The sequence below is a fragment of the Podarcis raffonei genome, chromosome 2 (genome assembly GCF_027172205.1).
Source record: "Podarcis raffonei isolate rPodRaf1 chromosome 2, rPodRaf1.pri, whole genome shotgun sequence".
In the NCBI taxonomy this organism is placed as follows: domain Eukaryota; kingdom Metazoa; phylum Chordata; class Lepidosauria; order Squamata; family Lacertidae; genus Podarcis; species Podarcis raffonei.
Window position 1 is genome coordinate 120716819 of NC_070603.1, and position 26795 is coordinate 120743613.

A 26795-nucleotide genomic window follows, 5' to 3' on the forward strand; every position below is an offset into this window, starting at 1 on the left:
TTCCATTCCAGTTTTTCTTCTGCCGGTGTCTCCTGTCTTCGTTCCAGCTCCACTCACCCCGTTTTGCTCACATCTGGTGAGCAACTTCTTCTTCTTTGGGGCAGGAAGATGAAGACGCTTTAATCCATTTTGGTTTGGGTTAGCGCGTTATCTGGTTAAAGGTAAAGATCATGAAAACTGACTGTATCTTTGTACGCACCTGGTTATCGCTAAAGCAAAAATTTGGTGTTTTTGTCTTATTTTTAAAGTAAAGTTTAGTTGTTAATTAAAAAAAAAAGGTTTAGTTTCTTTCGTTTGTTTGATAAATAAAAACAATGTCCTTTATGACTGAGTATGAGTCTGTATTCAATAAACGTTCACCTTAAAATAAGTCTTTGGGTGCCCACCGTAACAAAATGTGCTGCACATGGTTATGTGTATATCCTTCAATTCACTGTAACGCATAGCTTAATAAGATGAACACGGAGAACCCGTCTTGCACATTCATGATAATTTGTGAACCTTGTGCTATCAGGGAAGCCCCACAAAATACCGCTTTCAATATTTATTGCGTCTGCAAAGATCACTGAGAACCACTGCTTCATTTCCCATCAATGCGTATCCTGTAATTTCCTGCTGATGCACAGTGATAAGAATATTTTACAGTACACTCCCACAACGAAACACCAGGGTTGTATTCAACCATGTTCTAGGCGCATAGAAATGAGCAAACCTAAGATAGCTGTGTCCATTAACCTCAGTAGGACAAGCATGGGCTTTGAGCCCTACTCAGAGCCGAGCCACTGGAGTTAATTAACCTAGTTAATTAATTTCAGTGGGTCTACTCAAGAGTAGGAGTTGGCCGACTACAACCCAATGTTTGGAGGGGCCTTAAATCAGCTGGGTTTCTCCTAGCAACTTCACCAGCAGTTGTGGGAGTCGAGAAGTAACTGCAGATTATCTTCTCCTAGATCAACCTTTCTCAACCTGTGGGTCCCCAGATGTTGAACTACAACTCCCATCTGTTAGTTTCTGTTTTGCCACTGTGCAGCTGCTTGGAGTCACAGGACTCTGTTTACATTCCAGAGATCTTCCAGGCTGTTGGAAGATTCACGAGAGACGGATGTGACGTTGGTGGTATCCTGTTCCTTTGTTGTTCAGTTGCTCTCTGCTTTCACAGAGAGAGGATGTATATTTCTTTGCTGTCTGCGTAGTAAGAAATAAAGCATAGCATGTAGCCATATATCTCATCACTTCCGCGTGCTGTTTTGGATTCTCTGCTGAATGTGCCTGAGGCCTCATCAAAGGCTCAGGTCGTTAATTATCATCAGAGGATGAGCTTTATCAGCTCGGTCAAACGGAGATTCCGACACCATCACCCCTAGCTAGCAAGGCCAGAGCTAAGGGATGATGGGAGTTGTAGTCCAACAACATCTGGGGACCCACAGGTTGAAACCTCTGTCCTAGATGAAAGCAGGCAAATTATTTCCCTTCCCCCGAAAATGATTTCTGGTTTGTTTGTTTTTGTAGAAAACCGGTCCCCTGTAGCATCCAGCCACGGTTTACCATTTTCCAGCACCACTGCAGTTCAACTAATAAATACCGGTAACCTTGCCGCCATGCAACCAAAGTCAGGAGGAAAACGCCACTGCAGACTGCCGGCAAACCACATTGCTAGGGGGGCAACCGTAGCCACCTTGAGATTCAAGGCAACATGGGGTGGAGTCCGGGCTTTTTACAGGGCTTTGCTGGGCGGAGGCTCCTCCCGGCGTCCAAGCACGTTCAGAGCTTCTCTCGTGTGGATCTTCTGGTGCCGGACGAGTACAGCGCGGTGAGAGAAGCTCTTGCCACAGGTGGCGCACTGGTGGGGCCTCTCGCCCGTGTGGACCTTCTGGTGGCGGATGAGGACGGCCCGGTCGCAGAAGCACTTGCCGCAGGTGGTGCACTTGAAGGGCTTTTCGCCCGTGTGGATCCTCTGGTGGACCATGAGGATCTGCCGCTGGCTGAAGCTCTTCCCGCACTCGGAGCAGGTGTAGGGCCTCTCCCCGGTGTGGACGCGGTGGTGCTTGACCAGCTGCGAGGACGTGTTGAAGGACTTGTCGCAGTCGGGGCACTTGAAGGGCTTCTCGCCCGTGTGCGAGCCCTCGTGGATCATGAGGCTGGAGCTGCGGCTGAAGGCCTCGCCGCACCGCGAGCACTTGTAGGCCTTCTCCCGCGTGTGGACCTTCTGGTGGTTGAGGAGCTGGGTTTTGCGGCTGAAGCTCTTGCCGCACTCGGGGCAGCTGAAGGGCTTCTCCCCCACGTGGATGCGGTAGTGGCGCGTGAGGTCCGAGCTGACGGTGAAGCGCTTCCCGCACTGCGAGCAGCTGTAAGGCCTCTCGCCCGTGTGCGTCCTCTCGTGCGCCACCAGGGTGGACTTCAAGCTGAAGCACTTCCCGCAGTCCTGGCACATGAACGGCTTCTCGCCCGTGTGAGTCCTCTGGTGCGCGACGAGCACCGTGGTGCGGCTGAAGCTTCTCCCGCACATGCCGCACACCTTCTCCCCCCGACTCCTGCGCCTCCTCTTGACGACGACCGCTTGGCCCCGTTCCCCGCTCTCTCCTAAACAGGGGGAGAACACGTCCCCTCTGGGCGCCAGGGACTTTTCCCGCCTTTTTTCTGATCCCTCGTGGCTCGCAGAGACTTCTCCCCCTTCTTGGGGCCAGGAGAGACCTCCCCACGAGGCCCCACAGAGTTTGACCAGCTCGGTATTTTTGAGGTGGGGTTTCTCCTCTTTGCCCTTGGTGATCCACCCATCGCCTGCCAGGAATACAGAGAATTTATTCATTTAAGCAGTGCTTTTTCTCTGGGGGGACGCTGGGGTATGCATACCCCAAAACATATTGTGAATCTAAGTTTGGCCCCATTGAGGGGCAGCATTTTAATATGAGTAGGAAAATGAGAGTACAGTCACACCTCATGTTACGTTAGCTTCAGGTCGTGCGTTTTCAGGTTGCGTTCCGCGGCGACCCAGAAGTACCGGAAAGGGTTACTTCTGGGTTTGGCCACTTGCGCATGCGCAGACGTACAAAATGACGTCAAACGCATGCACAGAAGCGGCAAATCGCGACCCACACGTGTGCAGACGTGGGTTGCGTTCTTTTCAGGTTGCGAACGGGCCTCCGGAACGGATCCCGTTCGCAACCAGAGGTACCACTGTACCCCTAGACATTTCTTTTTTGGAAAAAAAACACTGCATTTAAGTGATTTATATGCCACGCCATATTTCAAAGAAATCTCTAAGCGGTTTACATCATAGATACAAAAAAAAAAAGCCACCCCACAATTCTTTTAAAAATCCACATTTCAGAGCAGAACAGAACAATTAAATACAAATGAATAGATTAAATTCCCCAGATGTGGAACGCCTTCACTAGTGAGGTGAGCCTGTCTCCTTCAATATTAACTTTCAGGAGGAATTTGAATACACTTCTCTTTTCCCAGGCATTGGGCGGTACTCTTCCCGGCAACCTCAAGATCACTGGAGGAGGTTTTTAATTGTAACTGACTTTAGAACATTTTGAACTGCAACTGCTTTTCAATGTTTTTAATTGTTGTTTCTGGAACGGTTCGATCTTTTTAAAAATATTTCTTCACTATGCTTGTGTTTCTAAATCGTATTACAGTGGACGCCCGGGTTGCGAACGTGATCCGTGCGGGATGCACGTTCGCAACCCGCAGCGTTCGCAACCCGCAGTGGTGAGTCTGCCCGCGTTTGGGTTGCGATTTAGCGCTTCTGCGCATGCGCGAATGCTGAAACCCGGAAGTAACCCATTCCGGTACTTCTGGGTTTCGGCGCGTCCGTAACCTGAAAAAACACAACCTGAAGGTAACCCGAGGTATGACTGTAACCCGTAACTGTAACCTGTAACCCGAGGTATGGCTTTATGTGTTCGCTGCACTGATCCCTTTGTAGAGGAAGGGTGGAGTATTAATTCAGTTAACAACAACAACAACCCTCTTCAACATCTAAACTAAGACATCCCCTTAAACATATAAGACACCCTCTTAAACATATAAACATAAAACATAAAACAACTAACATATGGGGACCATAATAACCACTAGAAAATCCAATGGCAACTGCTGCCCATTGCAGCTGATAGTGCAAAATGCAGGGAGCCCAACAGCAGGTGGCGCCACCCTCCTATGGCTTAGGCAAACCAGCCCTCCAAATGTTTGAGACTACAATTCCCATCATCCCTAGCTAACAGGAGCAGTGGTCAGGGATGATGGGAATTGTAGTCCCAAACATCTGGAGGGCCAGAGTTTGCCTATGCCAGGCTTAGAGGGCCATATTTGGCCCAGAGCCTCAGGTTCCCGTGTACTGTGAATCCCAAACGCTGGGTAGAAGAAGTCACAGGAGACAAAAGCCACCTAAGGAAGATGGGACCATAAAGAGAAACCCACCTCCCAGTCTAGGGGAGCTGGTATCGGCACAGCCCTCCTGCTTGACCGTGGAGCAGAGTGGCGTCTCCTCAAGGACGGGCAGAGGCGGCTCAGCCGCAGGGAAGTTCAAACCCACCTCCTGGATCAGCGCTGAACCCTGAAACGAGAGCAGAAAGGATCTTCTTGAGGACAAAGGGATTTGGAGAGGGAGAAAGTGGTGGTCTCCATTATCTCGCCAATCCTCTCCCCAAGGAAGCTTCCCAGTGACTGTAGTGGTCAGGGGTGGTGAACTAGGATCTGGGAGACCAGGGTTCAAATCCCCGCCCAGCCATGAAGTGTGCTGGGTGAGTCCCAGTAGGACTATAAGTTTGAAGTATCATCAGCCTGCTTTCAATAAAACACAGCTTCCCCCAAAAGAATCCCTGGCAACCAGGGATAGTGCGTATATTTTTCACTCAGGTCCACGTCAGTTAATTTAGGCGGGAAACCCTAGGCTGTTGTTGTTACAATGTGGACAGCCGGCTGCCTATAAAAGCAGGTCGGCTGAGCTGTTCAGTTCAGTTCCAGCTTACTTACAAAGAACTACTTGGAGACATCTCTGTTTCGCCTGATATGTCCACCCACTACTTAATACTGGCAACAAAGGTGGGATAGGATGAACATCAGAGCACAGCTAGATTCGGACACTCACTGAGCGAAATCACTGAACAGAACCCAATTCAGAGCTGACCATTCTGGCTAGAGCACTGTGTTCCATCCATCGCCCTCCACGTCGGCATCGGAACCATGGCTTCACTCGTGCCTCTACCGCCATTTGCCCCAGCCTCTGAATCACGGGACTCATACCTCGCTTGGTTTGCCTGCTTCCTCCAAGCCAACAAACTGATGGAAGGGTCAGAGGAGCGTAAGCGGGGCCTATTCCTCAGCCTCTGTGGGCCCGAGGTGTTTGAGACGGCCCGAGTTTTGGTAGCGCCACTCGCAGTCCAGGCAGCGCCGTGGGACATGCTAAAAGAGAAGCTTAAAAACTGCTATATGACACTACATGACAGGGGTCACCTACACACTCAGCATCCTCAGGAGCTCCCAGGATCCTTTGGGGGAAGTGATGACTACCAATTATTTTCCAGGCCCAAGTCCAAGTGCTGGTTTTGACCAATAAAGCCTTAAAATCGCTCAGGACCGCAATACCTCTTTCCATATGAACCTACCTGGACATCTTCTGGGGCCCTTCTTCGTGTGCCTCCTCCTCAAGAGGTACGGAGGGGGGCAACACGAGAACAGGGCCTTCTCTGCAGTGGCTCCCCGTCTGTGGAATGCTCTCCCCAGGGAAGTTCGCCTGGTGCCTTCATTACACAAATTTAGGTGCCACGCAAAAATGGTCCTTTTTAACCAGGCCTTTGGTTGACCTGATTGACATCCTATACCCTTTAAAATGTTGCTCTTTTGGGGGTGCGGATTGTTATTGGGTTCTTGATTTTATTCTGATTATATATGTTGTGATCTTTTCTGTGAGCCGCCCTGAGACCTCAGGGTATAGGGTAGTATATAAATTCAATTAATAATAATAATAATAATAATAATAATAATAATAATAATAATAATTGCTCAACCAATCCGGGAACTGTAGCTCTGTGAGGGTAACAAGGGATACCTACAAACGCTCGGCAACTTCAAGAGCTCCCAGGATCCTTTGGGGGAAGTCATGACTGTGGAACAATATGGCTTCAAATGTGGAGTGCAGATGGGGGCCTTTCGGCCTGGCCCAACTTCAGGGCTCTCGTTGTGGTCAACAAACCCAAGGGCCAACGTATGAGGTCTTCACAACTCATCCTTGAATAGCAACCCTAAACGTTCTCACCTCCCGTTCCGTTTCGGCCGCCTCCCGCCGTCTCAGTAAAAAGCCTTCGGCCAGGGCCACCGCCTGGTCACAAGTCTGAGGGCAGCCATCTTTGACCCAGCCCTGAAGCTCCGAGGGCAAGATGGCCAGGAACTGCTCCAGGATCACCAGCTCCAAGATCTGCTCCTTGGAGTGCTTCTCTGGCTTCAGCCACCGGTGGCACAGGTACCAGAGGCGACTACAGGCCTCGCGGGGACCTTTGGCCTCCTGGTAGCGGAACTCCCGGAAAAGCGTCCGCTGCATATCCATGGCGACCGAATCGTCTCCCAGGAGATCCTCCGTCGCTTCCCAACAATCCTCCATCTTGACGGCGGCAATCTTTGTGGCGTCCCTTGGAGCTTCTCTGCCAAGGCCCGACAGCCTGCCAGACCTCCGACAAGTGCTCGCCACTCCCTCAAAGGTGGCCAGGAAAGTTTTGGGATCATCCCGAGGCAGAGATCCCAGCAAGGAAGGGTTTCCCCATCCCAAGCAAGGGAAACGTGTTCCTTTCACGTCTTCTGGATGTTTGCATGGCTTCCCGCCTGACTCGCCCATGACCAGTTCCGGGGCCTCCCTTTTCAGGAAATCCTGGTTGTTCCCAGCCTTGGCTTCGTGAGAGGATCTTCCTGATCTCTCTACTGCCGCTTTGGGATCATGGTCTGTTCGGTTGCTCTCTTCCCGGTGCTCCTTGGCCTGGATCTCCCGTTGGAGCAGAGATCGGAAGCAGAGATCAACACTTGGAGTTCTTCCCTTCTCGGCCGCCATTTTGGATCTTCAGCTCAGCATGGCTGTATTGGGGGTAAATGGCTATTTAACGGGAAAGGTCACCCCAAAAGGACTATAATCTCCCCTGGGGCATTTCTTTGTGGCGATGGAGAACAGGGATCTCTCGACAAAATGCAGCGTTTCATAAGAAGAACTGGCGAGGAGGGCTTCCCCTGAGAAAGAGACAGAGATTCAAAAAGACAAGGATGTAAGAGTATAGAGATGAAGTTTTGAACTTTGCCATCTTGGTTGCTTAAAACAACAACTCATCTTCCCTCCCCATCCCTTTTTCCTTTTGTGTCGTGTCTTTTAGATTGTTAGCAGGATGGAGGGGACTGTTCAGCTGGTTTGTTAATTTGATCCACAAACTGCTCTGGAAAACTTTTGGATGCAGAGCAGGGGGAAATGCTTTAAACAAACAAACAATTTAGTGTACTTTCCCAGCTGACACAGCTACAACAATATATTAATGGAATCCTAGAAGAATATAGCCTCGAAAGATTCCATCAATGGTGTCTCCAAAATTTTTTACACATCACTTGGGAAGACAAGCGAACTAATATCAGTGTACTGGAAGAAGCAAATATCCCCAGTGTCGAAGCAGTGATTCTTCAACATCAACTTCGTTGCACTGGTCATGTTGTGCAGATGCCTGATGATCGTCTTCCAAAGCAACTACTCTATTCCGAACTTAAAAATGAAAGCGTAATGCCGGTGGTCAACAAAAGAGGTTGAAAGACTGTCTCAAGGCAAATCTTTAAAAATGTAGTATAAACACTGACAAATGGGAAGCACTGGCCTGCGAGCGCTCCAGTTGGAGAACAGCCTTTACCAAAAATGTCATGGGCTTTGAAGTCGCTCAAACTCAGGACGAAAGGGAGAAACGTGATAAGAGGAAGGCACGCTTGGCAAATCCTCACCGTGATCAACTCCCACCCGGAAACCAATGTCCCCACTGTGGAAGGACGTGTGGATCCAGAATTGGCCTCCACAGTCACTTATGGACTCAATGTTAAAACCGTGTTTATGGAAGAGAATCTTACTCAGCTACGAGTGATCGCCAAAGAAGAAGACTGTTTATACCCCACAAGAAACTAAAAGCAGTGTAGGCACATAGGATAGAAGCTGTGCTATACCAAGTCATACTATTAGTCTATGTAGCTCAGCGCTGCGTACACGGACTGGCAGCAGCTCTCTGGGCTTTCAGACAGGAGATTCCTGCATTGCAAGGGGTTGGACTAGATGACCCTCGGGTCCCTTCCAGCGCCACAACTCCATAATTATAGTGTCTTAAAGGGAAGCCCCCCTCCCCACAACTCATTTTCTCCCCTCCTGCTGTTTGCTATTCCAAAGCCTGCTGCATTGCAGTGGGTTGGACTAGATGACCCCGGGGTCCCATTCCAACTCGACCCTTCCCGTAAAATTAAAAGCAGGCATCCTAAAAAGCAGGTAGCAGACAGACAGGGTAGTTCAGTGGTTCTCTGCTTGAAGCAGGAATTCAGGGAGCTGCCTTCTTATCAAGTCAGACCGGGAGCCCAGTGATGCTGAGCACAGGTTGGCAGCAGCTCTCCAGGATTACAGACAGGATGCATTCCCAGCGCTACCTAGAGAAACGGAGGCTTGAATCTGGACTCCCCAGGACCTCTCCAACCCACTATCCTTCCCCTAAACGTTACTGACCCATCCAGAGCACTGACACCCCTTTGAGATCCTCCTTTCAACCGGAGGTGCTGAGCCCCGGATTCTCCTGCAAATCGGTCTCAACGAGACCTGCGGCACCGGCAAGCTGCATCTGCCAAGAAAAAAAACCCCTCTCGGGCGCATTCACACGCGCACGCATGCAAGTCTTGCGCGGGGTGGGGGGCGCACGCCACCAGCTCCTTGCAGCCCCACCAGGCGGGTGCACGGGCGCCTCGCCCCCTTACCACCGCCGGTTCCCCGGAGCCAAGCAGAGAAGCAGGAGCAGCAGCAGCGGGGGAAAAGGGCCGGTCTCTCTGCAACTCTCGCCCACAAAAGAGGGAGGAAGAGCGCGCGCGCGCAAACCTCCCTCTCCAGTTCCCAGCGATGGCTCCTCCGGCTCCAGTCTGGGAAGAACCACCTCGCTCGCCCGTTTAACCCTTCCCTGGACCTTAAAAAAGACACACACGCAGCAAATAAATAAATAAAGGAAGAAATGAACAAAGGCGAGACAGTGCCATCTGTCTCCAGCTGCTGCTGGTCTTTGGTTTCCCTGGCAGGGCGCCTGGGAGCGCACAGCAACTGGCTTGGGGTTTTTTTTTGTGGGGTGGGGTTGGAGAGGCAGAAATTTGACAGGTGCAGCTCTGTGCGTGCACTGGAGAGGGTGGGGTGCAAGGATGGGAAATGCAGAGGGTCTTTTTCCCGGGAGGGGGTGACTCGGCGTGGAAAGGCAGGGCTCGGCGCTTGCAATGCGCACAGCGGCAAAAAATGGACGGAAGCGCAGCAAGAGCGCGTTGCCAACTTTCTCGCCCCGGCGGGGCTCTTGTGTCCTATGGGGAGGGAGAGCAGGATAAAGCAGGAGTAGCGAGAGCGAGTTGTTTCCCCTCCCCACCCCTTGTCTAACCTACATCTCTCTCCCTGCTTTCTTTCCCCTTCATCCTCAAGGTGTTTTATTCATTACTATTAATTTGTTAATCCCCCGGTGTGTTTGCGTCTCACTTGAGCTGGAACTTGGAAACAAAGAGACACGTCTTCCTCTGCTGTATCGAAAGCTGCGACGAACGGAGAACCCAAAACTTTTGTGGGGGTGATAATAATAAATAATAATAATAATAATAATAATAACACACACACCCAAATAATAATAATTATTAATTTATTAATACCCTGTCCATCTGTAGTTATGTGGGGTTTTTAATATGTTGTAAGCTGCCGTGAATGGGACGCGGGTGGCGCTGTGGGTAAAACCTCAGTGCCTAGGACTTGCCGATCGCATGGTCGGAGGTTCGAATCCCCGCGGCCGGGTGCGCTCCCATCGTTCGGTCCCAGCGCCTGCCAACCTAGCAGTTCGAAAGCACCCAACGGGAAGGTAAACGGCGTTCCGTGTGCTGCGCTGGCTCGCCAGATGCAGCTTGTCACGCTGGCCACGTGACCCGGAAGTGTCTGCGGACAGCGCTGGCTCCCGGCCTCTAGAGTGAGATGAGCGCACAACCCTAGAGTCTGGCAAGACTGGCCCGTACGGGCAGGGGTACCTTTACCTTTACCTTTAAGCTGCCGTGGCACTGTGGGTTAAACTACAGAGCCTAGGACTTGCCGATCAGAATGTCGGCGGTTCGAATCCCCGTGACGGGGTGAGCTCCCATTGCTCGGTCCCTGCTCCTGCCAACCTAGCAGTTCGAAAGCACGTCAAAGTGCAAGTAGATAAATAGGTGCCGCTCCGGCAGGAAGGTAAATGGCGTTTCTGTGCGCTGCTCTGGTTTGCCAGAAGTGGCTTAGTCATGCTGGCCACATGACCCAGAAGCTATACAGCGAGATGAGCGCCACAACCCCAGAATCGGCCACGACTGGACTTAATGGTCAGGGGTCCCTTTACCTTTAAGCTGCCTTGAGCATAGTTTTAACTTTAGAGAGGCGGCATACAAATAAAATTATTGATTGAATGAAACACCACTCTCTTCACTATTCACTGCCTCTTTCGTAGAATCTTAAGAGCTAGAAGGGACCCGAGGGTCATCTAGCCCAACCCCCCCCACAATGCAGGAATCTCGGTTAAAGCATCCATGACGGATGGCCACCCAGCCACTGCGTAAAAGCCTCCAAGGAAGCCCACAACCTCCCGAGGGAGACTGTTCCACTGCCGAACATCTCTTACTGTCAGAAAGTTCTTCCTGATGTTTATCTTCTTCCTTGTAGCTTGAAGCCATGGGTTCGAGTCCTACCCTCCAGAGCAGGAGAAAACAAGCTTGTTCCCTCTTCCATGTGACAGCCCTTGAGATATTTGAAGATGGCTACCCCATCTCCTGTCATTTCCTCTCACACTCAAGGACTCAAGGGCATCCTGATCAAATTTGCAGATGACACCAAACTGGGAGGGGTGGCTAACACCCCAGAGGACAGGATCACACTTCAAAACGACCTTGACAGATTAGAGAACTGGGCCATAACAAACAAGATGAACTTTAACAGGGAGAAATGTAAAGTATTGCACTTGGGCAAAAAAAATGAGAGGCACAAATACAAGATGGGGGACACCTGGCTTGAGAGCACTACATGTGAAAAGGATCTAGGAGTCTTGGTTGACCACAAACTTGACATGAGCCAACAGTGTGACGCGGCAGCTAAAAAAGCCAATGCAATTCTGGGCTGCATCAATAGGAGTATAGCATCTAGATCAAGGGAAGTAATAGTGCCACTGTATTCTGCTCTGGTCAGACCTCACCTGGAGTACTGTGTCCAGTTCTGGGCACCACAGTTCAAGAAGGACACTGACAAACTGGAACGTGTCCAGAGGAGGGCAACCAAAATGGTCAAAGGCCTGGAAACGATGCCTTATGAGGAACGGCTAAGGGAGCTGGGCATGTTTAGCCTGGAGAAAAGGAGGTTAAGGGGTGATATGATAGCCATGTTCAAATATATAAAAGGATGTCACATAGAGGAGGGAGAAAGGTTGTTTTCTGCTGCTCCAGAGAAGCGGACACGGAGCAATGGATCCAAACGACAAGAAAGAAGATTCCACCTAAACATTAGGAAGAACTTCCTGACAGTAAGAGCTGTTTGACAGTGGAATTTGCTGCCAAGGAGTGTGGTGGAGTCTCCTTCTTTGGAGGTCTTTAAGCAGAGGCGTGACAACCATATGTCAGGAGTGCTCTGATGGTGTTTCCTGCTTGGCAGGGGGTTGGACTCGATGGCCCTTGTGGTCTCTTCCAACTCTATGATTCTATGATTCTACATGCACAATCTTCCACCCATCATCTGTGTCTCTCGAACTTATATGCTGAGCCCACTAGGATCTCTCGCTTCCTTTATGGGATAAAGCAGACACTAGTCTCTGTTAGCCGATGCTGCAATAAATGGGTTAGCATTAGCCTTTCAAGTGTCACCGGACACTTTGCAGAGCGTAATAATAATCCTATAATAATTTATTACTTACACCCCACCCATATGGCCGAACCTCCCCAGCCTTGGCAGCTTCCAACAGGATATTAAAAACACAATAAAAGATCAAACATTAAAAACTTCCCTAAACAGGGCTGCCTTCAGATGTCTTCTAAAAGTCAGATAGTTGTTTATTTCCTTGACATCTGAAGGGAGGGTGTTCCACAGGGCGGGCACCACTATCAAGAAGGCCCTCTGCCTGGTTCCCTGTAACCTCACTTCTAGCAGGGAGGGAACCGCCAGAAGGCCCTCGGAGCTGGAAATCAGCGTCCAGACAGAACGATGGAAGTGGAGACGCTCCTTCAGACTTCAGGTATACTGGGCCGAGGCCATTTAGGGCTTTAAAGGTCAACACCAACACTTTGGAAACATACTGGGAGCCAATGCAGGCCTTTCAGGACCGGTGTCATATGGTCTCGGCGGCTGCTCCCAGTCACCAGTCTAGCTGCCGCACTCTGGATTAGTTGCAGTTTCCGGGTCACCTTCAAAGGTAGCCCCACGTAGAACACATTGCAGTAGTCCAACTGGGAGATTACCAGAGCACGCACCACTCTGGCAAGACAGTCTATGGGCAGGTAGGGTCTCATCCTGCATACCAGATGGAGCTGATAAACAGCTGCCCTGGACACAGAATTGACCTGTGCCTCCATGGACAGCTGTGAGTCCAAAATGACTCCCAGGCTGCGCACCTGGTCCTTCAGGGGCACAGTTGCCCCATTCTGGACCAGGAAGTCCTCCACACCAGCCTGCCCTCTGTCCGCCCAAAACAGTGCTTGTGTCTTGTCAGGAATTAACCTCAATCTGTTAGCCACCATCCATCCTCCAACCACCTCCAGACACTCCAGAGCACCCTCAAGACTGCAAGAGGTCTCTGCCCAGAGTGCCGGACCCAAGAGAGAACTCGACCACTTCAGCAGGTAGAAATCAGGCACCAGAGAAGAACTTCAGCACCTCAGTCCCAGCCTTAAACGAAGAGGAGCCAAAGGAAAACCTCACAGAGACAGGTCCTGTTATTAGGCACTTCTTACATTTTTCTTTAATCAGTTTCTATCGTATACAATACCCTCTTACTGTTATAACGAGGACAGGATGTCGTCAAGTCTCCGGAGTCAGAAATTGAGAGGACTGCGCCCCCAAAGAACAATTCAATGAAGAATTGTTTCCTCCCCCATCCCACCACAAGAAAATAATAATCTACCCACTACTAGTCAATGCACATGCAGAGAACTCCAACAGACTCCTTGCTGCTTCAACTGTCTATCTAGATGCGTCATCCGTTCAGCCGAGTGCATAGCTTCAAAGACGAGGATTCTGAGAGAGGCGGGTTCACTGGCATCCCATAAATGCGGAAGTTTTCGATCGCCAAGCCAAGAGCTTTTACAGCAAGGAGGTACACACAAACAATTTTGGGTGGCCCTTCAGATGATGGATGGTGGACTCCAGATTATCCTGTTTTGGAACTGCCTGCTGGGAGTTCGAATCCAGAAAATTCCTTTGGTGGGATTTAATCTTTTTCCCCAAGGGACTCCTGTGTGGGGTCCGCCATTTTGGAGATGGCTTGTTGGGCCTCTTTCGGCCTGTTCACCATCCGCAGCAAGTCTGTCTTGATGCAACGTTCAGAGAGGTTTTGTTATTTCCAGTTTTTGGCATTCGGGCTTCTGTGTTATTACAGAATGGCTCAGGATCGTTTGAGGAGGTATGGAGTGGGGTTCACCTCACAAGTCCCCACAGTGGAAGCTCGGTGCAAGGACTTCTGCTTGCGCAACAGGAGTTCCCCTCCCTCCACACACCCCAAAATTGACGGGGTGTGTTTGTGTCAGAGCAGCATGTGGCAGGAGGAGAGGCGGGGAATCATTCCGACTGGCAAAATGGAATTCTTGAACGATGAGAAGAGTGCAACAACCCTCCCTTAGTACAACGTAGCAATAAGTCATTGGTTCCGTTAGCATAAGGATTTCTGCTGGAGCAACAAAACTCCTGCCCTCCTCCTCTTTCCATGCACCCCTTAAATCTGTTCTGGAGTTCCCTCCCCCTGGGCAACCCTCAAAAGCAGATTTAGGAAGCTTGCGGGACAGAAAATGTTGGATAACCAGCCACATATAACCAACATGCCTAAGTCTAATTAGTGCATGAAGGGGTTAAGACCATAGAGTAAGCTGTCCTGCCAGGCTTAGCTGACCTGGGGAGGATATAGGGAATCAAGACTATTGTTCACCTACCTGAGAAGCTCAGCATGTGAAAAGGCTAGAGCTGGTTCTTGCAGCTCAACCGCATGGCTTTCACAAGCCACTCTCAAGTTCCTATACCAGACAGATGCCAACGACTCTGCCGCCAGCTCAACTACATGAATCTGACCTTTGGAGAATTGGTAACTAAACCAATTTTTAACTTACCCAATGTGTACCTTTTCCTATGCTGGAGAAAGAGGGAAACTTTGAAAAGAAACTTTACAAAGGGGATGTTTTGGAACTCCGTTGGAAGGGTATACTTTAAAGGTTCTCTCACAAAAGAGTACTTGTCCCTAACTTGGATCTTGGCATCCAGGAAGTTCCATTGTGCAAATGTAAATCCTTGTGCTGCTAGAACGAGGGTGCTGGATTCCACCCTGGTTCACAGCAGCTGCCCTCAGCCTCTCACCCACCAGGTGCTGTTGGACTACAACTCCCAGCCAACGAGGCCATTGCGATCCAAAACATCTAGTGGGCAAGAAGCCAGGGTTGCAGGAAGGAGGCAGGATTAGACCTTCTTATTCAGACTGTAGACACAGATGAAGCTGACCCCAGGCTGCTGTCAGGGCAAACTGTACTTTTAGCACTGCTTTTAAACATGATTTGATGTATTTTAACTTCAGCTTTTAACCTGCTTTTTTTTATTTGAAGTTAATTATGCCTGTTTTAAATGCTGCAAGCCACCAAGTTTGGGGGGAAAGCAGGATAAGAATACATTAGATCTTCATCATAATAGAAAGAAGAGGAAGAGAGTGGTACCTCGGTTTTAGAACGCCTCCGTAGTTGAACGTTTCGGAACTCGAACGCCGAAAACCTGAAAGATAAACGCCTCGGTTTTTGAGGCTTCCGCTTTTTGAATGTTTCAGAACTTGAACGGATTTCCGGAATGGATTACGTTTGAAAACCGAGGTACCACTGTAATAATAATTCACTTTGGCAGGGTCAGCCAACATGGCAGTTGAGGTCCTACCAGCCTGAGCGGCCACAGTTGCAAATGGTCAGCATTGATGGGCACTGGAGACCGATAGCACCCTAAGAGCCAGGTGTTCCCCATTCTTAATTTTACCCCACTGAAGCTTGGGGGGCCAGTCTGTGGTGTCCAGCCAGGTGGGAGTGGGGTGAATGTGTGTTCTTCCCCTACTCAGAGGCGGGGGCATGGGAACCTGCCACCGAAGCCTCATAGAGGGGTTTGCCATGGGGCCATACTAGCCTTTACTCCCCTCATCGCTGAACGCCGGCCATGCTGATGAGCACTGGGAGGACAGAACATCTGGAAGACGGCATGTTGCGGAAGACGATATGTGTGCATGCAGCTATGGACTACCGTGGGATTAATCTTGGATGGCAAAGCTGCAGCATTCTAAACTGCAGGTGTGGAGGAACCGTGGTTTGAACCAGAAATGGGGGGAGTTGTGGGCCGTCAGATTTAATGGGAAATGCATGGTTACCCGACCCATTGGGGGGCGGAGAGGTGAGTTTCCGTGAGCTTTAGGCTCACAAGCATCCCCTTTTAAGTTCTGGAGATGAGAAGCATCCACTTCGGTTCTGGAACAAAAGCAAAAGATCTCTGCTTGGGGAAACCATGGTTTGCTTGTTTATATCAGGAATGGGGGAAAGCTGTGGCTCTCTGGATGTGGCTTGGCCACATCTCCCATCATCCCTGACCGTTCCGGCTGAGAAGGATGGGCGATGGAGTACAGCAATATCTGGAAGGAACCACTTTGAATACAGCTAGAGGAAACCAGCTAGAACAGTCTATGCTAAAAACTGGAGAGAGGAATCCCAAGAACAACGGCTGCAGAAGCGGATAGAATTTGCAGGACTGGCTAATATGACGGCCGAAATAAGGAAACAGGATGACAATTGGATAAGGGACGAGTGGGAAAGCTTTGGAGAAGATGATACCAAAATTAACTTTCAAGCTGGGGTAACTTTTATGAGCAACTATAACAAAGAGGGGGGAAATTTGGGTGGGTGAAGTACCCGATATGGAGCAAAACAAGGTTTGTGAACCTTGGTTTGTGAATGCCTCGCGACTTGAACGTTCTGGCTCCCGAACACCGCAAACCCGGAAGTGAGTGTTCCGGTTTGCGAACGTTTTTCAGAAGCTGAACATCTGACGCGGCTTCCGATTGAGTACCAGGAAGCTCCTTCAGCCAATCGGAAGCCACGCCTTGGTTTCCGAACCATTTTGGGAATCGAACGGACTCAATTAAGTTCGACAACCAAGGTACCACTGTGTTTCTAGAATGCCCCAGAGTGCTGGGTTGGGAAGTCTGTAAATACTGTATGATGGAAAAAAATGCGATGTATAAATTGGGTATTGGAAAATGCATAAAAAATAAATAAATGAATGGCAATGCCCATCAAAAAAGAAAAAAGGGGGGAAAGTATGGCCCTCTAAGATGTGACTTGACTACATCTCCTGCCTTCTCTGACCAGCACTGATGGGAGATGGAGTCCAACAAAATCTGGAAGGCACCATCCGGGTTACTCGTAGCACAGGGATGGGGAACCATCACCCAGGTCCTTGGCTGCGTTGCCCAGGGCTGAAGCGAGCCCGGCGACACCTGAGAGGACCCCACAGCTCCCAACCCCCCTGGAATAAGTGGTCGTCTGCATGGCGTCTCTCCCAAGGCATTTGGCGATGCTCCTGAGCTTTTACAAGGCTCCCTCGGGCGGCGGCGGCGGCTCCGACCGCTGCTTCTGCTCCTCCTCCTCCTGCAGCCGCAACATGTTCAAGGCTTCCCGCATGTGGATCTTCTGGTGCTTGACCAGGACGGTGCGGTGGGTGAACCGTTTGCCGCAGGTGGGGCACTGGTGGGGCCTCTCGCCCGTGTGGACCTTCTGGTGCCGGATGTGGACGGCACGGTCGGAAAAGCACTTGCCGCACGTGGCGCACTTGAAGGGCTTCTCGCCCGTGTGGGTCCTCTGGTGGACCATGAGGATCTGCCACTGGCTGAAGCTCTTCCCGCACTCAGCGCAGGTGTAGGGCCTCTCCCCGGTGTGGACGCGGTGGTGCTTGACCAGCTGCGAGGACGTGTTGAAGGACTTGTCGCAGTCGGGGCACTTGAAGGGCTTCTCGCCCGTGTGCGAGCCCTCGTGCTTCTTGAGGCTGGAGCCGCGGCTGAAGCCCTCGCCGCACTGAGCGCACTTGAAGGGCTTCTCCCGCACGTGCACCTTCTGGTGGTTGTGGAGCTGCGACTTCTGGGCGAAGCTCTTGCCGCACTCGGAGCAGCCGAACAGCTCCTTCTCGATGTGGACGCGGTAGTGGCGCGTCAGCACCGAGCTGACGGTGAAGCTCTTCCCGCACTGGTCGCAGGTGTAGGGCCTCTCGCCCGTGTGGGTCCTCTCGTGCGCCACCAGCGTCGACTTGAAGCTGAAGCACTTCCCACAGCTCTGGCACATGAAGGGCTTCTCGCCCGTGTGCGTCCGCTGGTGCGCCGCCAGCACGGTGCTCCGGCTGAAGGTCTTCCCACACACGCCACACGTCTTCTTCCCTCGACTGCGCCGCCGCCTCTTGACGACGACCGCTTGGCTCTGGCCTCCTCCGTCCCCGACACAAGGGGCGCTCTTGGACGCCCTCTGCTCTTGGCGTTTCTCCTTGCTCCTTTGCGGGCCGTCGTCGCCGTGACTCATGGAAGCTTCTCCATCCCCTTGGGACCAAGGGACCCTGTCCCACGAGGACCCGCAGATCTTTGCCGGCTCCGGATCCTGCAGAGGGGAATTGTCTTGCGCTGCCTCAATCACCCAACCGTCGTCACCTGCAGGGACAGACGAGAGAAGATGAGAAGCTACGCAAGAACATCAAGGAGGCCTGACCAGGCCAATGGTCCATCTCATCATATGAAACGTATGTTTACACAATGTGCAACGCTTACAAATTTTGGGAGAAAAATACTAGGATGTGTAACTACCATATTGGCCAGAATATAAACCGTACCCGAATATAAGCCACACCTTTAAAATTCAAGGGGGGGGCAGAGGGAAAAAAGGCAATTCCTGAATATAAGCTACTCCCTTAAAATTCTGCTGGCATTCACACCCATTCCGTTTTGCCATATGTGTGTTTCAGCAGCAATATTCCAAAAAAGGCAAATTCTGTAAGGTAGGGAATTTAAGCCACACTTTAACTTTTCATGGTCAGATTTTGGGGGGAAAGTGCGGCTTATATCTGGGCCAATATGGTGGTGGTAATAATAATAATAATAATCGTAGTAGTAGTAGTAATAAAATTTAATTTATACCCCGCTCTCCCCGGCCAGAGCTAGGCTCAGAGCAGCTAACACCAGTAAAATTACAATAAAAACATAATGGGGGGGAAACAAAAAAACAAAACCAATTTATTAAAATACGGGTGAAAATACAATTTAAAATGCAGCCTCATTTTAATAGTAGCCCATAGATCAAAACCATAAGGGTCAGACCAAAGGTCAGGCGGATCAGCTCCATCTTGCAGGCCCTGCGGAAAGATGTCAAACTACCGTGGGAGACAAATGATCCTAAACCACGTACAGTCAAACCTCGGTTGTCAAACATTCGGCTTGCTCTTGCCTGTTCGGCTTCCGAAACATTCGACAACTGAGGCGTAGCTTTCGATTGGTTGCAAGAGCTTCCTGCACTCAAGAGGAAGCCGTGTTGGAAATTCAGCTTCCGAAGAACATTCGAAAACTGGAACACTCACTTCTGGGTTTTGGGCATTAGGGAGTCGAATGGAGCCATTCAAGAACCGAGATTTGACTGTACCCATTATTTGGGGTTTGACAGCTGGACAACGCAGATTCTTTGTGCCCTTACTTCTGCCGGAAGATTGACACTGATTCACCAGAAAGATAATGCTTTGGCAACTCTGCCAACATATGAACGAACTGCTTTTAGACGCAGGCTGAGTGTGGATAAATATAATGACACTTGGAAGGCATTTATAAAGACTTGTTAATACTAGTATACTCTCTGGAATAATAGCATTACTAACAGGTTAAATCGGTAATGATACACTGAGATCTTGGGTATGATATACAATTTACAGCATGGAAGAAGTTATGGAATCGGGATTTAAAATTCACAGCATATTACATGTTGAAATAAAATTATATGAAAATGATGTTCCGTTGGTATTTAACTCCCAGTAAATTAGCAAACATGTATAAAATGGGGTCAAACGTATGTTGGAAATGGAAAAATAAGGCACCTGTCAGCGCTGCCCAAGGTCCCAGCTCACACAAGACCAACGCTGCTTCTTGCTCAAGTTTAAGAGTCTTTATTGAAGTTCAGTCTCATTTCCAGACGCGCAGCGCGCAACGCTACATCTATCCGTCAGACCGTAGAAGTCCCATCTGAATCTCCTCCCCCCTGACACCAGCTTAAGATTCTAGCCTTACTCCACCTCTTCCTCTGTTCCTTCTTTCTCTGGGTCCTTCTGCTAGTCGGAGTCTCAGCCCTCCGAGATTCCTCTGACGCTGATTCTCCCAACTCCTCCCCCCCCCCTCTTTCGGGCTTTAGGACCTGGCTCCCAATCCGGGTTTTCTGCTGTCCCGCGCTCCTCCACATTTGAACTTGGCGCGCGCGCGCAGCCTCCCACTTTCCTTCTGACCGTTACACTTGTGTCACTGCTCCCCCTTTCGGGGAGGCTAGCTGGACCTGGCCTTCCCTCCGTCTCCCCACTCCCCGATGGAGGAGAAGCTGGTCCTGACTCACGTGACTCTTCCCCCCCACTGTGCTCTGGTGAGGGAACTGGCCCTACTCCTCCGCTACTCCTTTGGGACTCCCCTCTGGTTCCTTGTTTATGGATCGTCCCCTCTGGGATTCGCCTCGCCCTTACCATAGGCGCCCCCTCCTGGGAATCTTCAGATTCGCTGGAGAAGCTCATGGAATCTCTCGGTCCACTGTCATATTCCCCTACGCTCCCCTCTGATTCCTCTCCTCCGCTCTTTATTTGCTCTCTCCCCTGCTCTTCTGCTCCTGAGCCTCTGACAGGCACCTTTTAACTTACATGGTGGAAATGTTAGTAAAAGAATTTTGGGAAATGATATATGAGTTAAAAAAATGTTTAAAATTTTAATCTGAAAAACCACATAATCTCAAAAATATCAGGCATGGGAGATGGTGCCAGGGAGAAAAAGCCAACTGAAAGAAAGAAGGAAAGAAGGAAAGAAGGAAAGAAGGAAAGAAGGAAAGAAGGAAAGAAAGAAAGAAAGAAAGAGGAAGGAAGGAAGGAAGGAAGGAAGGAAGGAAGGGACAATGAAGAAGAAAAACCACAGAGAGCCCTTACCCTCCGAATCAGTGTCACCGTTTCCTTCTTGCTTGACCTCGGAGCGAAGTGCTTTCTCCCTGGGGATAGCTGGGGACGGCTCAGCCGTGTGGAAGTTCAAAGCTACCTCCTGGATTAACGCCGGCCTCTGAAACACAGCAGGGTAGGGGGTGGAATCAAAATTGAAAAATGTATGCATATATGAATATCTCTATCTACCAGCTCCATCTATATCAGGGGTCAGCATACTTTTTCAGCAGAGGGGCAGTCCACTGTCCCTCAGACCTTGTGGGGGGCCGGACTATATTTTGAAAAAAATATATGAACGAATTCCTATGCCCCACAAATAACCCAGAGATGCATTTTAAATAAAAGGACACATTCTACTCATGTAAAAACACGCTGATTCCCAGACCGTCCACAGGCCGGATTTAGAAGGCGATTGGGCCGGATCCGGCCCCCGGGCCTTAGTTTGCCTACCCATGATCTATATATGAGGGGCTTATGTTTAGTTCACAAAAATTATACGTTGCTTGACAGTAAAAACAAACCTCAAAGCAGTTTATGGAAAAGATAAAAAGAATAAAACTATCCATAAGAAGAATTAACCACACCCCAAACCTTGGTTTTGCTAACCATTTCTGATGAAGGTAACGTTAATTTGAGATGGAAAGAGCTAATCACCTTCCTTTTTTTAGCTGCTAGACAACTTATTGCTCAAAACTGGAAGTCCCTGCATCTAGAATGACCATAGTAGAAACAAAAAAGGATGGACATTAGCGCTCTCTGAAAATTTAACTACGGAAGTCAAGGGATGAGCCGGAAAAGGAGAAGAGGATAGCTTCAGAGTGACATGGCACCCATATTAAATATGCAATGGTCTATCACTCCCAGTGGTACCATCCAGACTCGAACTTGACACTTTGGGACAATTTTGGGACAATAAGGGATCTGTATTTGGTGGGTGGGGAATACAAAGGGGGCAATGTTGGTTGGGGGTGTGTTGTTATTTCATGTTATTTTAAAAAGTCAATGAAATACACTGAAAAAGAGGAATAAGGAATAATAGCAATAATTTAAGGCTTTCAGAAAGTCAAAATAACAGATCAAAACTCTCATCAACTATTCTATAAATTTGGGCAGGTTTGGATAACAAAAATGTGTTGAGCAGGTGTTGAAAAGAGCGCAAGGAAGGGAACCTGCCTGATACCAAGACAGATCAGCCAAAGAACGTACAAAACACAGTTGTGAATTAATGCACATTCTCAAGCCGTGTTGGAGATTATGCACAATGACTGGAGAATGTACAAAATCAAGCTGACGTGTGCACGTTCTCCGAGGCTTGTTGGAGATTATGTACGCTGGCCAAGAGACGTGCCCAATGGCCTCTTTGGGTTTTGTGCACCTTCTCCAAGAGGTCTGGTAAATGTGCACAATGACCGGCTGTTATGCAGATCGGCCACTTGACTTCCGTTCCACACAAAAAACGAAATGGAAGTGGCCCCCTGGGACCGCTTCAAGTAAGCGCTCTCACCTCCCGCTCCAGACGCCTATTTTCTTGCTGCCTGGGCACAAAGTCCTCTGCCAGGGCCACCGCCTGGTCACACGTCTGGGGGCAACTGGCCTTGACCCAGCTCTGCAGCTCTGAGGGAAGGATGGCTAGGAACTGCTCCAGGATCACCAGCTCCAGGATCTGCTCCTTGGAGTGCCTCTCTGGCTTCAGCCACCGGTGGCACAGGTACCAGAGGCGACTACAGGCCTCGCGGGGACCTTCGGCCTCCTGGTAGCGGAACTCCCGGAACAGAGTCCTCTGCACGTCCATAGCGGCCAAATCTTCTCTGAGGAGATCCTCCCTCGCCTTCCTCTCATCCTCCATCTTGGGGGTCCTGCAATCCCCTTGGCTTTCCCTCCTGAGATCCGGCAGGCCTCTGAACTTCCGGTAGGCCTCAGCTGCTCCTTCCAAGGAGGCCAAGCAAGACTTGGAGTTCTCCCATGGCTCAGATTCCAGTCGCTCGGGGTCTGCCCACCCCGCGTTGCGGGACTTGGAGGCGGCCCGAGGGTCCAGGTATTTCAACCGCCTCTCTCCCGGCTCGTTCGTCATCTTCTCTGGGACTTCCTTCTTCGTGGGTCCTCGGTCATTCCCGGCCTCGAGTTCAGGAGACACTCGTGTGGCTCCCTCCGACGCCTTGCCAGGCTCGGGGCCAGTTCGGCGCAGCTTTTCCTCCGGCTGGTTCACGCTTCCGGACACTGACTGCTCCATGGGGACCCGGTCCCGGAAGTCTGTGTTCTGAGTTTGTCCTTTCTCCGGGACCATTTTGTGTCTCATGATGAATTCTGGAACAGCGGCCGCCCTGGTCACACTCTCGCAGTCTTGGATTTGATCAGGGATGCCAGAACGCAAATACACAAAAGTATACAGGACAGAGGGATACAGCTTGAATTATCCGCCCATTCTCTGGCTCCTCCAACAAGAGGCTTAGGGCATGTTTAGGCAACACGGCTGTTTCTCCGCTGGAGTTGAGGGAGCTTTTCCTGGGAGATGAGGAAAAGGAAAAAAAGATGCAGAGAGATGAGAAAGAATTGGAAAGATACATGATTACAGCAGCCAAGTTATACTTATGGCGGCGAGACTTTTACATGCACAAAGACGGAAAGACTCGTCAGTACCAACAACTGAGGAACGGTTACTAAAATTATTCAAGGTGGCGAAATTGACACATTTGATCAGAGAAAAGTCGTGGTTAACGTTTACTAAAGATTGGAAGCCTCTCGTAAAACTTTTTGGGTGAAAAAGATGATGAAATAATGACATTTGGGTTCGAAGTATGAAGGTATAATGATGATAATAATAATAATTTATTATTTATACCCCGCCCATCTGGCTGGGTTTCCCCAGCCACTCTGGGCAGCTTCCAACAGAATATTAAAATACAATAATCTATTAAACATTAAAAGTTTCCCTAACTAGGGCTGCCTTTAGATGTCTTTTAAAAGTCTGGTAGTTGTTTTTCTCTTTGATATCTGGTGGGAGGGCGTTCCACAGGGCGGGTGCCACTACCAAGAAGGCCCTCTGCCTGGTTCCCTGTAACTTGGCTTCTCGCAGCAAGGGAACCGCCAGAAGGCCCTCGGAGCTGGACCTCAGTGTCCGGGCAGAATAATGGGGGTGGAGACGCTCCTTCAGGTATACCGATTTATAGAAAGTACAGTGGTACCTCGGGTTAAGTACTTAATTCGTTCTGGAGGTCTGTTCTTAACCTGAAACTGTTCTTAACCTGAAGCACCCCTTAACTAATGGGGCCTCCTGCTGCTGCCGCGCTGCTGGAGCAAGATTTCTGTTCTCATCCTGAAGCAAAGTTCTTAACCCGAGGTACTATTTCTGGGTTAGCGGAGTCTGTAACCTGAAGCGTCTGTAACCTGAGGTACCACTGTAGCTGTGCTGGATGTTATTTTTGGAGTGGACAAATCGAATAATGTTTCTATATAGCTGACAGACAAAGAATTGGAAGTTCTTAAGTTTCTTAACTCCTTCTCTTTCTTTTAATTGCCCCCCACGCTCTTTTATCTATTCCCCCCACTTTCTCCCCCATTTCCTTTTATTCCTTCACTCTCAATCTATGTTTTCATAGATACCTGAGAATAGTGGGGCTCGAATCCCCAACCCTGAGACTAAGAGTCTTGTGCTTTTGCCAACTGAGCTACATTTCACCCAAAGATCAGGTTGCTGGGCTGGGCTGGGGGGCGGCGATGGGCACCCACAGTAAGTTTTTCAGGGGGGCGGGGAGGTGCAAAGGAAAACAATGAATGGCTAGCTTTTCTCACACACACAAAATACCCAGGAAGAATAAGCACCTATACAGTTGGGCAAGGCTTTCCAACACTGCAGTGGGTTGGACTAGATGACCTGGGGGTCCCTTGCAACTCTACAACTCTCCTTCCTTGGAGGTTTTCAAGCAGAGGTTGGCTGGCCACCTGCCATGGATGCTTGATCTGAGATTCCTGCATTGCAAGGGGGTTGGGCTGGATGACCCCTGAGGGTCCCTTGCCACTCTCCAAAGCTAGGTGCTCAGCCGCAGCCGCCGCCCCCCACCGAGCCTTTGCCCTTCTCCTGTCCCCGCCAGCCCAGCCACTCATGCGCACTGGGGGCTGCACCCAGCCTGCTTTTTCCCCTTTTCTTTTCCTGCAAGGTGCAATGGAAGGAGCTGCTTTACCTGCTCCCGCGAGCGCAGGGGCGCCTGGTTGCAAAAGGGCGCGCGGGAGGCCAAGCTGCCGGGACGCGTCGCCTCCTCCTGCTGCAGTTGCTCCGCCACAAAAGGCGAGGAAGAGGAAATGATGGCCTCCCCCAAGGCTCCCGATGGCCTTCCCCGTCCACTCTGGGAAAGGCAGCCTCGGTCTGCTTAACCCTTCCGTGCAAAGAGAAGAAAGCTCGACAGCTGCTTGCTTGCTTGCTTGCTCTGCAAGGCTGCAGCCTTCGCCCCGTTTGCCTGGAAGGAAGAGCTGCTCTCGGTTCAAGGCAACTGTAACCCCTTTTGGAGAGGGGCTGGGATTGGGCTGTCAGGCTGCAATCCGCAGGGTCAGGAGAGTGCAGCGAGGCTGCAGTCCGCACGGTGAGGGTCGTACTCTAAAACTGCAAGAGAGCCAGTGTGGTGTAGTGGTTAAGAGCGGTAGACTCATAATCTGGGGAACTCAGAATCATAGAATCATAGAATCATAGAGTTGGAAGAGACCACAAGGGCCATCGAGTCCAACCCCCTGCCAAGCAGGAAACACCATCAGAGCACTCCTGGCATATGGTTGTCAAGCCTCTGCTTAAAGACCTCCAAAGAAGGAGACTCCACCACACTCCTTGGCAGCAAATTCCACTGTCAAACAGCTCTTACTGTCAGGAAGTTCTTCCTAATGTTTAGGTGGAATCTTCTTTCCTGCAGTTTGGATCCATTGCTCCGTGTCCGCTTCTCTGGAGCAGCAGAAAACAACCTTTCTCCCTCCTCTATGTGACATCCTTTTATATATTTGAACATGGCTATCATATCACCCCTTAACCTCCTCTTCTCCAGGCTAAACATGCCCAGCTCCCTTAGCCGTTCCTCATAAGGCATCGTTTCCAGGCCTTTGACCATTTTGGTTGCCCTCCTCTGGACACGTTCCAGTTTGTCAGTGTCCTTCTTGAACTGTGGTGCCCAGAACTGGACACAGTACTCCAGGTGAGGTCTGACCAGAGCAGAATACAGTGGCACTATTACTTCCCTTGATCTAGATGCTATACTCCTATTGATGCAGCCCAGGATTGCATTGGCTTTTTTAGCTGTCGCGTCACACTGTTGGCTCATGTCAAGTTTGTGGTCAACCAAGACTCCTAGATCCTTTTCACATGTAGTGCTCTCAAGCCAGGTGTCACCCATCTTGTATTTGTGCCTCTCATTTTTTTTGCCCAAGTGCAATACTTTACATTTCTCCCTGTTAAAATTCATCTTGTTTGTTTTGGCCCAGTTCTCTAATCTGTCAAGGTCGTTTTGAAGTGTGATCCTGTCCTCTGGGGTGTTAGCCACCCCTCCCAGTTTGGTGTCATCTGCAAATTTGATCAGGATGCCCTTGAGTCCATCATCCAAGTCGTTGATAAAGATGTTGAATAAGACCGGGCCCAAGACAGAACCCTGTGGCACCCCACTAGTCACTCTTCTCCAGGATGAAGAGGAACCATTGATGAGAACCCTTTGGGTTCGGTCAGTCAGCCAGTTACAAATCCACTGAGTGGTAGCATAGTCAAGACTGGGAATCTGGGAACATAAACTGGGAATCTGAAAACAGCTAAATTTGGTAGCAGGGGAAAAAAGGTAGAAAACAGTTATTGTGGCCAGTGGCGAATTTATGGACTGCGAGACCCTGCATGTGACATGGGGGGGGGAGCTTATTTGTTCACCCAAATAAGTGTGACCATGTCAAAATTAGGGGTGTGCTGATTGTTGGCACCCGTCTGTCTTGAGAGACAATGGAGTGCCGTTCCAGAGGTGAAGTCAAACTGCTGTGTTAGGAGCACCAAAGCGACCTCCCTGGGGTGCAAGCCTGGGCAGTGTGTCTGGAGGTCCTGGATTGCCCAGATGACAAGACCTCTTGGCCTTGTTGATGGGGTCCAAAGGAAATCGGAGGAAGACAGTTGGCA

The 26795-nt window shown here is 50.1% G+C and overlaps 2 protein-coding genes across 2 annotated transcripts in view; both read right to left on the minus strand.

The window, feature by feature from the left end:
- Positions 1 to 26795, minus strand: part of LOC128408827 (uncharacterized) — a 282229-nt gene that overhangs the window by 241685 nt on the left and 13749 nt on the right. The gene's annotated exons all lie outside the window — the stretch shown is intronic.
- LOC128409628 (uncharacterized) lies at positions 272 to 24991 on the minus strand. The gene is made up of 7 exons (XM_053380193.1): positions 24847 to 24991; positions 22173 to 23170; positions 20660 to 20786; positions 17054 to 18152; positions 6266 to 7055; positions 4429 to 4564; positions 272 to 2778 (listed from the first exon to the last, which is right to left on the minus strand). Exons 2-7 carry the CDS (start codon positions 22962 to 22964, stop codon positions 1715 to 1717), a joined length of 4008 nt encoding a protein of 1335 aa, XP_053236168.1. The 5' UTR covers positions 22965 to 23170; positions 24847 to 24991; the 3' UTR covers positions 272 to 1714.